The sequence below is a fragment of the Pelodiscus sinensis genome, chromosome 4, assembly GCF_052426305.1.
Source record: "Pelodiscus sinensis isolate ZL-2025 chromosome 4, ASM5242630v1, whole genome shotgun sequence".
Taxonomy (NCBI): domain Eukaryota; kingdom Metazoa; phylum Chordata; order Testudines; family Trionychidae; genus Pelodiscus; species Pelodiscus sinensis.
The window spans coordinates 17,941,401-17,953,756 of NC_143055.1; the positions used below are offsets into that span (position 1 = coordinate 17,941,401).

Here is a 12,356-nt window from a genome sequence, read left to right on the forward strand (position 1 = left end):
AACTTGATACTTAAGGAAATTCTAAATTTTGATATAGAAAAGGGTAAGATATTCAGTTCCCCTCTATCTCAACTGATTTATGCCAAATACAGATTAATTTGTGCAGGGCATTAACATTTGAAATACAGTAAAGATAACAAAGCTTCTCAAACCCACCCTCTAACCCTGGAAAAGACAAGCTAAACACACAGTGAGTGCCATTAGACATCTATCGCTTGCAGTAGTTAGATTTACTGCAGTTAAATTGCTGGAATAACTGTAAATACCTGTAATGCTACAAGCATACATATGTAAATAAAACCCACAAAGTCAAAGTAAAATTTCTGCAATAAAATCTGTGCCCTTTCTTAGTGGGAAATTGTGATCCTGTAATTCTCCTTTCTTCAGTGTCCAGAACGGAAATGCTCCCAAAGTGAAAAGCAAATTTTCAGCTGTGATCTCAATTTCTGGCAGCCTGAATCACAAAAATATTAACTTTCCCCTCTCCGCCAAAAAAAAAAAAAAAAAGAGAAAAAAATCATCCATCAGTTTGACAGCATCTTCATACTGCATTCATTGAGCCCAGTTAGTTTGGAAAGCCACAACTTGTGTTGTAGAAAGGAATAAGAAAAACCTACACATGAATGCCATTTTGTACAACTGACACACTCTACAGGAGCTGGCTGAGTCTAGTATTGGTTTGGTCCGCAGTTTGTTGTTACTGACTCTTAGGAAACATTTGTTATAGGTTTGTACTTCTTGAGTCTGGTCCACTGGCCCGTGGCATAGTTCATTTCAAAGACTGTGTCAACTAACATGGTGGTGCTCCCAGTGCCATCGGCCTTTGGTAAAACTTCTGTATGCTCACTAAGTTTAATCTGAATGATGTCGCCTTGCTCTTGGCAAGGATTCTCTGTGGAGACAAGAATTAAAAACAAAAACAGTTAAGCTGCAAGTTAAGATCCATTTCAACACAGTGTGTTAGCAAAATTTAAGGGTAAGGAAAAACTTTGGATCTGTCAGGACCACAGGGAGGAGGGAACCAAAAATTTGATAAGTTACAGTATCACTAGCACCTAGAACAAAGCTACATGCTGCTTTCATAGCTCACATTCTGAGTTCACGAAGTATAACAAAGGGAACTCAACACCAAAGTACTGAATTAAGGAGATGACAAAGGTAACTAGGTTGGGATGGCTGGAAAGAACATTTGCACAACTTTGTGTGGCACTGTAATGAAAAGATCTTTAGGATCTTAATGTCAGTTCAGCTTTAATCTATAGAAAACTAAATTATACTGCTAATATAGTTTTCTGAAAGTCTTAATAGATTTCATTTATTTTAGAAGATGGGATGAACACTGCTTCAGTGAAAACCTCTTTCAAATCTACACTACAATCCCACCACTAGGAAGAATATTACATGTTACCTTAATGCCATGAACTATAGATAATACAGATAGAAGTTAAGAAATATGGTCATCCACTTAACCAACTCCACTGTAAAAGGGCAGGTATTGCTATAAAATATACATCTCAAAATAGTTTGCATCCTATTATAGATATAAAATAACTCCTGCATTGCAAACATTGTCTATAAAATTCAGTTTGGAGGTGTTTTACATGCGAATGCCATTTTGTACAACTTACATACTCTACACAAGCTGGCTGATTATAACTTAGTTTGGTCCGCAGTTTATTGTTATGGACACTCTTAGGAAACATTCATTTTTAGGTTTGTACTTCTTGAGCCTAGTAGGAGCTTCTTGCTCCTGGAATCCCAGGAGCTGTCTAGGGCCAAGAACACCTTTTCTCACTTGTGCCTCACAAGGTGCACAGGACTTTGTATTTTTTCAAATCCAGGCTTCATCACAGTATTTCCTACCTTTGTCATTTTGACAAAGGGTTACAGTAATGCATTCTACATGGGTTATGCTTCAAAGTGCTCAGACACTATAGTGATGAGCACCTTGTATGCTAAGACAGATATTACTGCTGGTGCATTGGTTAGCTCCAGGACCATTGCATCAATTCTCAAGAATTGCAGTAGCATTGAATTCTCTAGCTATACCTGGGGTGCTAACTTGTGGTATACAAAGCCCTGTATGCCTTGGGACAAGGTCTTCCCTCCCTGAGATTCATCAGAGTATTGGAGGTCGTCTGAAGGACTTGAGTCAATATTTGCCGGATTTAAAACACTGAAGAATTGGTGAAAGGCTGTATACTTAGGAAAAGGCTCTATACCTCTCACTCATCTTGCTGTGACACACCAGCACTCACTGGGCTTCAGGACAGCACAAAGCCTATTCACATGTATTTTTTTACCTGACAAGTATGGACTAGTCTGGTCTGCAGGGATAACCCCCCTCTCCAAGAGCCACCTTGAGCAATGGTACTATGGTTATTTGTTATTTAGTGAATTATGTGCATGTCCTAAAGGGCACATTTTGTAGCTCGACAAAAATACAATTTGTCAGGGCAGTCAGAAGACAGCACCCCTCCAACCAGTGTTCCTTGTAAACTGAGTGCTTGTGCAGCCGCTTAGGGGAGATTCCAATGCTGCACAGCTGATTCGCAGAGTGCTCACAGTTAGGCTTGTGTTTCTCTTAGTGATGCGCATAGCAAAATGTATTCCACACATGGATGGAAAAGATTAGAGGAAACATTGCCTTCAACCGTGACACAAGATGCTTCAGATTTCAGCCGGTATGTTGTCACAGCCATGCCATACAAGCCTTCCATGCATATTCTAGGGGCAGCTGTATAATTCAGCTGTTACCAGAAAGCAAAGTGAAACATACCATCTCTCTGCCCCGCCCCCCAATTTTTACATGTAAGACCTGTCCAGATTATCACTAAAGCATCAACTTTATATTTTAGTGGTTCTAGACCATATTTCATAACATCTATTGGCCCTCAAAATAATGCTAGTTTTACGTGCCTCTGGATCCTGCCATGAACCCAAGAATAAGAGCCTTTTCTGGCCTGGTAACTTTGTTTGCAGTCTTGAACATTTCCTGTGCAGCATACATTTGCTCCCTCTGAAAGATATTAAAGCAAGTGCATCTTAGTGGAGAACACAGTCTGTTACATTCAGTATCCAAAGATAAGACACCAGTTTCATGGCGATCTTTATTCTTATAGAAAATATGTCCACTCATTCCTTTTCGTAACAGGAACATGGTGGCACGCATTGCTGAGGGTGCCAAAGAATTCACTTTATAAGCCCCACTGTCATACAATTTTAATGCAGTCACTTTTCGTGACAAAGCATAGCCTCTTGGTGACCCCTCCAATCCACTTTTCCTTATGGACTACACCAGCACATTTTGTATTTAAAACTTAGCTGCTTCTGCTGTAAAAGTTCCAGGGGTGGGGGGAGAACCCCACTTTGTTCCCTTGCCCCTTCTGCCCACACATAGTCAGCAAAGTGTTAACATTTTATATGAACGAAAAGGCACTGAGGATAGTCAGGAGCAACTGCTTCTTCCACCCTTTTGTGATGTTACAGATTCTTTCTACCCAGACTGGCAGGCAACAGGGCTGCTGCTGGGACAGTTTCCATGAAAGAGATTTAAGAAAGACATAGAAAAGAAAATAAACTCAACTTTTTCTTAAGGCCCTGATTCTTCAAATGTCTATGCAAATGTTTAACAATGAAGACTCAAAGCTCATGATTGAGGGCTTCAGCTAGCAGGATTCAGGAAGGAATTCCAGCTCCCAACTCAAAGATGGCTACAGCTGGAGGTGGACACTGCATGGAGGTAGTCCTGTGCTCTGCAGTGGTACTGTACATTTTCCCCCTCGTATGCTTCACTGGCCTGTTCTTGCTCAGGGTCTGTCTAACTGAGAAGGAGTGCCCCCCCCCCAGGTTAGATTGTGTGTAACCTGGGATGTAAGGGGGAGTATCTTGCCTTCCTCTGCAGCATGAAACATGGGTCACTTGCCAGGATCATCTGGGGGTGTCTCACTTAAATCATGTTCTTTCCACTGCAAGGGCGTTGGGTATCGCTACACTTCTGTCCCTCACATCCTGCCTGTGGTACGTAATAGTCTGGTTCCTGGTGGGCTGTAATACTTTGGTCTAAGTTTGGTTGTTGGGTTTAGCACACAGGTGCTGGATGGCATTGGTGGTCTGTGACATACATGATGTCCGAGCAGGGATCTGATGGTCCCTTCTGGCATTGAACCTGGGACTACTCATGCATTAAGGTTACAATCTCTAATCAGCAACAGAAAAGATATGCAGGAAATGTCAGCTATACAAAATTACTAGACTGCATTTGACCATTTAAAACTTTCACTTAGAAACAATCAGTTGCTATCTTTTTCCACTGTATGCCCTCTGTGCCAGTTTATAAGCCTTCATCAGCCAAACAAACAGCAGTTATGGTGGAAATTCACCCTACCTCCATTTCTCTCAGTGTGATTTTTAACAACCTCATTGGAATGGTTTATGGTTACGAAATACAAAAAATTAGTTGGGAGAAGGGGTATTACTTAAACAACAAGGAAATCAAGTAAAGAAAGCTTCCTTACTGAACTATTATGTTTGCACAGATAGAAATCACAAGACACTCAAAAACACTCAGTAGCAACATTACATAGATGGCAGAGCACTTCTACTTTCTTTGGCTAGAAGATACTCTCCCCGCAGCCTCATGAATACCAAAATCCAGCATCTGCCAAGCCATCAAGAAGAATTAGACTGTTTTTCATCTACAGATCTGTTATTACTTACTGTCAGAGAAAGGCTTTTCTTGGGTGGTGGCTGCTGCGGAGTTTGGGGGACTACTTGTGGAGGTTGTGCTACAGGGGAAATGGCAGGAGGCGTCGTAGGTGTCAGAGGTGAGGTAGGTGTAGCTGCAGCTGGATTGGAGTTACTGTTATACATGGGTGTTCGCTGTTTAAACTGAGCAGGAAGAGGAGTAGTATTTGGAGCTGTAGGTTCGTCGGGTTGCCTATTCGTCTGCAAGGCCTCTCGCACAGATCCAGCTGCATGAACAAAAGTAACAATTTTTTAAACAATAAAAAACCACCTGCAATTGGATAACGATCTCAGACACCACAGTGCATTTTAAAAGTACCTACATACAGGCAGAGAAGAGTTCCAGAGAGCCCAATTTTAGTAATGTGATTAAGTGAGCCATTTATTTTATTTCTAGATTATATTTAAACTACATTCTCTCTCCCTTTCCACTGCATTACCTTTATCGATAATGAAAAACAGGGGCCTTCTACCAGGCAAATCTGTGCTGCACTATACTTAACACTGAAACTTGTATTGAATGGTGTATGCTTTATAAACTTGTGAGTTTCTACTCCATAATAAGTATAGCACAATTCTTGTAGGAAGACCTATCATGCAGGAGCTGATATTAGAGAAATGTTTCATTATCTAAACTAAAAAATAGAAACAACTTCCAAAAGGAAGTCAGAATTAACTACACATCTCAATCAGTAAGGCTATGTCTACACAGCAGCATTATTCTGGAATAACATAGTCCACGTCTACACAGCAAGCAGTTATTTTGACAATGTCTAAATAATGGTGTCGCTTATTTCAGTTTAGTCTTGCTGTGTAGATGTGCCCTAAATGAACACTGATAAGACAGATTTCAAAACAAGCTAAGCCAGGGGTGGGCAAGAGGCTGCCAGTGGACCAGATCTGGCCCGCGGCCGCCTTGCTGGAACTCTTTGGCACAGAACAGTTCACACTTGAAAAAGCCAGCTGCTCCCCCTTCTGGATAGCTGGAGAGGGAGGATGGAGACATCTCATGCTGTTCCCGCCCACCCAGCAAAATCTCTTAGCTCCCATTGGCCAATCTTGACAAAGCCTCGGCTGGGTTGATTTAGTTGGGATTGGTCCTGTCTTGGGTAGGGGGCTGGACCTGATGACCTCCTGAGGTCTCTTCCAGCTCTATGATACTATGAATCTATCAGTTTCTGGCCAATAGGAGCTGAGAATTTTTGCTGGGAGCAGGGGCAGGGTAGGAAGCCTTCTCCCTTCCTCCTCCTCCCCCTCCCTTTCATGCCCAGAGTGGAGCCACATGGAGCAGCCTGCAGTAGACCGTCTGCCTCAGGTTTCTGCTGATAAGCGCCTCCTAGCCAGAGCCTCCCTTCACCAACTCTCTACCTCCCTTACACATACTCAAACCATCTGCCCCCTCCAGCACACATGCCCCCTCTCAGATCTGGCACCCCATCCCCTTGCCCAGATCACAATCCCCTCCTATCCTAGGTCACATCCCAAAATCCTGTATGCCAGTTGCCTGTCCTAGATCACAAATGCCTCCATCCAAATTCCTACCCATGCCCCATTCTCCCTCCGGCATCCCAATTCCTTACCCCAAGCTCCCATCTGCACCCAACCTCCATCCCAGACTCCAGAATTCTCCATTAATATCCTGGAAGAGTGTGGCCATTGACCACTTTCCAAAATCTTGGGAGTACCCTCCTCCACCCGTAAAATTATAGCCCACCTCTGGGCTAAGCAAAAGGAATTATAGAATTAAAATGCAGTCCCTGGATCACTACTTGTTTAGATGACTGCTGGAAAGGAAAGGTTACTGGATGCTCTCCTCTCTCTGCCAAAGCAGATAAACTAGTACAATTAACCTCCACATCCCACAGACTAACTAGTTGAAATCCACTATGACCTCAAACATTTTAGAGGAAAATCCCAGACAGTGATATCAGCCATAGCCAATCAAAGATTCTACAATGTATTAAGCTATTATCTTGTCATTTGAAGACTTCCACAAGGCCTTACAAATTGTATCTATCTATGAATAACTTAGCTTACTTTACCACATGCAGATCACACTTGGCTTAAAGAAGCTGGGTAAAAATATCAAAAGCCTCATGTCCCACTGATTTCTAAGTTATATAAGGGATATTGAAAATGCTACTACTATTTGACAATGGTTAGCACCATTATAAACCATTTAGGACAAAAAGGCCTTAGGGCAGTCTTTGAATTCATAGTCAATTGAAACTAGACTGGGAGAACACAGACAGCAAAAGAACAAGAAAAAATTGGGAGAAAAAAGGTGCAGCAAAACACCACACCAACAGCTTTACTCTTGAGGTTGTTAATATCTAAAGTGTTTCACAATGCAGTTTCCTGTACTATGTTTTATGCAGAGTCAAACTATAAAGCAGTTAGATCCTGAATATGTGAAGTATGGCACTAACTAATTTAAAATATTCCCTGCCACAACAATGAAACAAAAGATTTAAAGAAAGAGGGTCTTAACCTTGACCATGAAAACCAGGTAGGGCATTCAAAGCCACAAGGAGTATATGGAAATAGAGATATGGTCACCACAAAGTAAGAGGGAAAAGGACAAAAAGAAAGAGACAATATTATAAATCTAAGGTTTTCAAGAACTTTTAGATCAACTGAAGCATAGGTAAACATGGTAAGGGGTTAATCAAATGGTGAACCCCTTGTAAACTTGAGGGCCACTTTAAAAATAGATTTGCCTATTTATATCATGCCAGTTGGGATGAACAGAAAATGTATGCATAATCCAGACTGTATGCTTGAATAAAGCCCCCAAATTCAATGTTCATGTGGTTCTCTAGTTTTCACTTTAAGATATTTAATCTGGTATAACTTGTGTTTTTTACATTGATTACTGTGGCTCAATTTTCAAATTGTGCATCTAGTTTTAGGAGCCAATTTTTCCACCCACAATGAATTACAGGATTAACTATGAACTGCAGGAACATTTAACTCATTGAAGCTCATGGACATGGGCCCTGAAAAAACAACCTCTGGCAGGCTTTGATGTTTACTCTATAAGAGTAGGAGGGAGGTTTGTATTAACTACAGCACACGAAAGCCAATGAAAGCACAGTACTGGGAATTAGGATCTCTTCATTCAATCTCTGGTTCTAGCATTAATTTATGTGATTCCAGGCAAATCACTTAATCTCTGCATCTCATTTTTCCCATCTGTACAACAGAAAATACCTAGTGGACAAGGATGTTGACAGTCTTAGACTCTTAAAAGATTTTTGGAAGAAAGATCTATAAAAGCTCAAATTATAGTAAATCAAAACATTCGGTCTTCATTATATGTACTTTAATTAAACAAGATAATGCTACACTCTCTGGCTACAACATACAGATATCACACGTACTCCAGAAGAAACAGCTGGAAAGAAAAAATAAATGTGCAACTGGCAAGGCTCAGAAATTCACGATGCTTTTTCTGCAGTTAGATGCAATGCTTTATACACTAGAAAATAAAACTAGCTGCTGACACTGCTGGTGCTTCAGGCTATGTACTTTCTAGAGCTGCCAAGATGCAGCCAGAAAGAGATTTATGCAGGATTTCTGAGAGACTTGGAGCTCTGTTTCTGAGCCAAGCTTATGTACATTTTATATTTAACCATCTGCAGTGACCACTGTACCAAATTTCCTTTAGTGAGAAATAAACATTGCTATGGTAGAAATCTGTACAAGCATAAGGTTAAAGAATGTTACATGTAATTGAAATGTCAGTTCTCTGTTGACTTTGAATTTATCCCCTAGTGCTTTATTAGAGAACTGTTATTATTTAGGTGTATTAGTTATAATTAGGACTGTCAACTAACATGCATTATCGCCTGTGATTAACGCAGGGCAGAATTAACTAATTAACTTTTTTTAACGCGAGTTAATCGCAGGCATTTCTGCTGTGGTTGCATTTTAAAGGGGCAGCACCGCACAACTGATCCTGGGCTCTGCTCGGACTGCCCCTTTGAAACGCCGCTGCGCATATCAAAGGGGCAGTACTTTGGGAGCCAGGGGTCAACTGGACTCTTCTTGTTTAACAGCACGATTAATCACGGTTCATTTTTTAAATCACATAATTAATCATGATTAATTTTTTAATTGCATGACTGCCCTAGTTATAATATAGACATGTATGATGACAAGTCCCTGCTCCAAAGACTCTTTAATTAAGAATACACAGACAAGGGGGACAGAGGAGGAAAAAGCTGTGTATGCACATGAAGTGGGGGGATGTTTAAACCCTTTGATTCCACAATTCATTCAACACTTATTGTACTCCTTCCCTATTTTGTATTGTTAAATTTAGTCTGATTTTTTTTTAATATTTAAGCATTCAGCTGTACCCAATTGATCTTCATAGAAACAGAAAGGAAAAAGATAAGAAGGTGGATAGAAAGATAGGTTGCTGTTGAACACCATGTGTTAAAAGCAGTAAGCTTTTTAAATTACACAATTATTATTTAACAATTGAGAAAATATCACCCTTGCTTTCATAAACCCAGAGCCATGAGGCAATTTTTGGACCACAGTGTATTCTTATTGGCTGGGCTCGCCAAAGCACAGCGAGCCCCGCTCGCCAGCTGTACTGTCCGGCAAGCGCAGATCGCCCAAACCCAACTCTTCCGGGTTACAATCTACTCACCATGGGCGAGTAGATTGTATTATTTGTCAAACCCTGTTTATTGGCTTATCAGATTGCCTATGAAAAAGCCAAACAAGTGAACCATTGAAGGAGATAAAGAGCATCTTAGCCTTTGTCAGCTCTATAATTAAAAATTATTACATAGTTATTTAAAGTAAGAATTTTCCTTTTAAAAATACTGTAAATGATGTGTCTTTTGTTACTAAAAACTACAGATCTTTTGCAAATCTTTCACAAATAATCCTGTTGTTGAAGTTAATGGGATTACTTACAACAGAGAGGGTTGATGGATTGTGTCCTGCATTTGTAATTACAAATGAAGGGCAGCAAAAACATATATGAAAACCAATGTATTAACAATCATTTCTGCTACTGGCATTTCTACTTTACCTGGCTGCACTTCAGAGCTTGGGATATAAGAGGAAGATGGAACCACGCTAGGGGTTGCAGGCAAATAGCTTGTAGAAGGTAGTGCAGACTCATTGTTCAGAGGGCCAAGTTTCTGTAAAACAACAAGTGTTGTAAATGGTTTTAGAGTTTTGCAGCCATATATTACGTGACTGCATGAAAATTCTGACACTTTACATACAATGTTAACTTTGTCATTTCTTTATTTCTCCATTAGCTCTTTCTTTTTGGCATTTGTATAAGAATTTATTTAAATGGGTGATTTTTCCAGTTATACGAATATAGTTAACTGCTATTATATCATTATCTCCACACATGGAAACTCCTATTCCTTATCTTAAGGAGTGTCTTATTGTAAATGGCTTCCAACACTATATAGTACAACTCCAATTGTCCGGCATCCAGCACTCCCAATAGTCCGGCACCAACTGGAACCCGGAAGTGCTCTGGCCAGCTGGACAACTGGAGCTGCAGCGAGCCCCATGGGTGCTCGCAGCTGGGAAAGAGAAGGGGAGAAGAGGGGAAGGGGATTATATCCCTGTCACAGGTCTGTCAGAACCTGCACTGCGACCGGCTGGGAGGTGGGGGCAACGGCAGAGCGAGAGGCAACCCTCCGCCGTTTTGCAGGAAGGCGGGGGAAGCCCCACGCCGCTGCTGAGAGTTTCCGGGCGGGGAGCAGGCTCCCCACCCCCCAGACTGCAGTAGTTATCGCTGAGCAGGGGGGCGAGGGGCAGTGCTGTGGGATCAGCCTGGCAGCACCCCAGCTGCTCTGCTCTGCAGCTTCCCCAAGTCCGCTGCTCATCAGTTTCAGCAGCGGCGGACTTGGGGAAGCGGCGCAAAGCAGAGGGGTGTGGGGTGCTGCCAGGTTGGGCCCGCAGTGCCGCCCCTCACCCCCCTGCTCAGCGATAACTACTGCAGTCTGGGGGGTGGGGAGCCTGCTCCCCTCCCGGAAACTTGCAGTGGCAGTGTGGGGCTTCCCCCGCTTTCCTGCAAAATGGCGGAGGGTTCGCCCCTTGCCGCTCTGTTCCCCGACCGCCCCCCAGACGCAGTGCGGGTCCTGGCAGACCCGTCACAGCCCCCCGCCGGAAATACCTCCTGATACTCCGGCATATCCAATAATCCGGCACCACCTAGGTCCCAAAGGTGCCGGATTATCGGAAGTCTACTGTATAAACTAAACTGGAAGAAGATACTCTTCTTCTAGAATAAAAAAAAAAGTGTTCACGCAGGCCATGTCTACAATAGAAGATTATTTTGAATTTACCAAGTTCGACTTCTGGGCACCTGATTTTACAAATGCGAAGTTCTGTGTCCTCACTATAGGGAAGAATTGAATGTAGTCCAAAGCAGGCTCTTTTAATGTGGATGTGCTGCCTCTGGTGAGCTGCAGGAGGCCAGTTAGTTTGAATTAGCGGCCCAGAGCATCCACACTAACATTATTTTGGACTTACAAGTACGGGAATAGCGTTATTCCTCATGAAAATCAGGACTACAGAGTTCAAATTCCAGGCCCCTTATTCCAGAATAATGGGCTTTGTAGTGTGGATGTATCACTTACAAAATTGACATTGGAGGGCTAATTTAGGACTACGGTCTTACTGTGGCCTCATCTACAGTAAGACCTGAGTTATAATGCTGTACCTAGTGCAGACTGAATTCAGAATCTACTTTTCCTGGCATAACTTCTCTATGCATGTAAGTTATAGAACTCCAGAAACTTCCTGAAAAGTTGTCAATCATTCAAAGTTTCTATAGAATTAGCATTTTGTAATGATAATCCATATTTCTAGATCCACAAACTCTTCACGTCCCCTTAAGTTACATTTATCAAAGAAGCTCTCACTCATTCTCCTAGAATACGTTTAAGAGTTCATTCTGCATTGTTAATTGTTAGCGAAATACAAACAATATTTTGTGAAATTACAAATAATTATTCACTTAGAGCTAAACTTGAAACAGGATACAGAACAAATCTTTAGAATAAAATATGCAGCACAATTCTGTATTTCACTGCAACTTAAAGTCCTACCTGGGTAGATACAAGGCCAGCAGCATAATCTGGGGTTGCGTTTTCTACTACTGTTTCCTCTTTGGCTTGTTTTTCCACCACTTCTGTATCTATTGGATAGAAAAGAAGGTGTTAGGAAAGTTATCTTCCTGATATAATTCCTGAATTAGATTTTTAGAGTGATCCATGTAAAAGATTAAGAGAACATAAGAACAGCCATACTGGGTCACAGCAAAGGTCCATCTAGTTCAGTATTCTGTCTTCCAACAGTGGCCAATGCCAGATGCCCCAGAGGGAAAAAACAGAACAGGTAATCATCAAGTGATCCCTCTCCTGTCATCTATATCCAGCCTCTGACAAACAGAGGCTAGGGACAACATTCCTACCCATCCTGGCTAATAGCCATTGCTGGACCTATCCTCCATGAATTTATGTAGGATTTTTTTTAAAATGCTGTTAAGGTCCTGGTCTTCACAACATCATTTGGCAAGAAGTACCACAGGTTGACTGTGCACTGAATGAAGGAAAACT

General features: G+C 41.6%; 1 protein-coding gene across 1 annotated transcript in view; it reads right to left on the bottom strand.

Annotated features, from left to right (window-relative positions):
• Window positions 1-287: 287 nt before the first annotated feature.
• The window catches only part of NELFA (negative elongation factor complex member A), a 35,683-nt gene continuing 23,614 nt past the window's right edge, over window positions 288-12,356 (bottom strand). The window contains exons 7-11 of the mRNA XM_075930889.2: window positions 11,847-11,935; window positions 9,800-9,911; window positions 4,720-4,973; window positions 2,920-3,019; window positions 288-892 (exon numbers count right to left, since the gene is read on the bottom strand). Coding sequence (XP_075787004.1) covers window positions 708-892; window positions 2,920-3,019; window positions 4,720-4,973; window positions 9,800-9,911; window positions 11,847-11,935 — 740 coding nt within the window. The 3' untranslated portion in view covers window positions 288-707. The remainder of the gene's footprint in view (window positions 893-2,919; window positions 3,020-4,719; window positions 4,974-9,799; window positions 9,912-11,846; window positions 11,936-12,356) is intronic.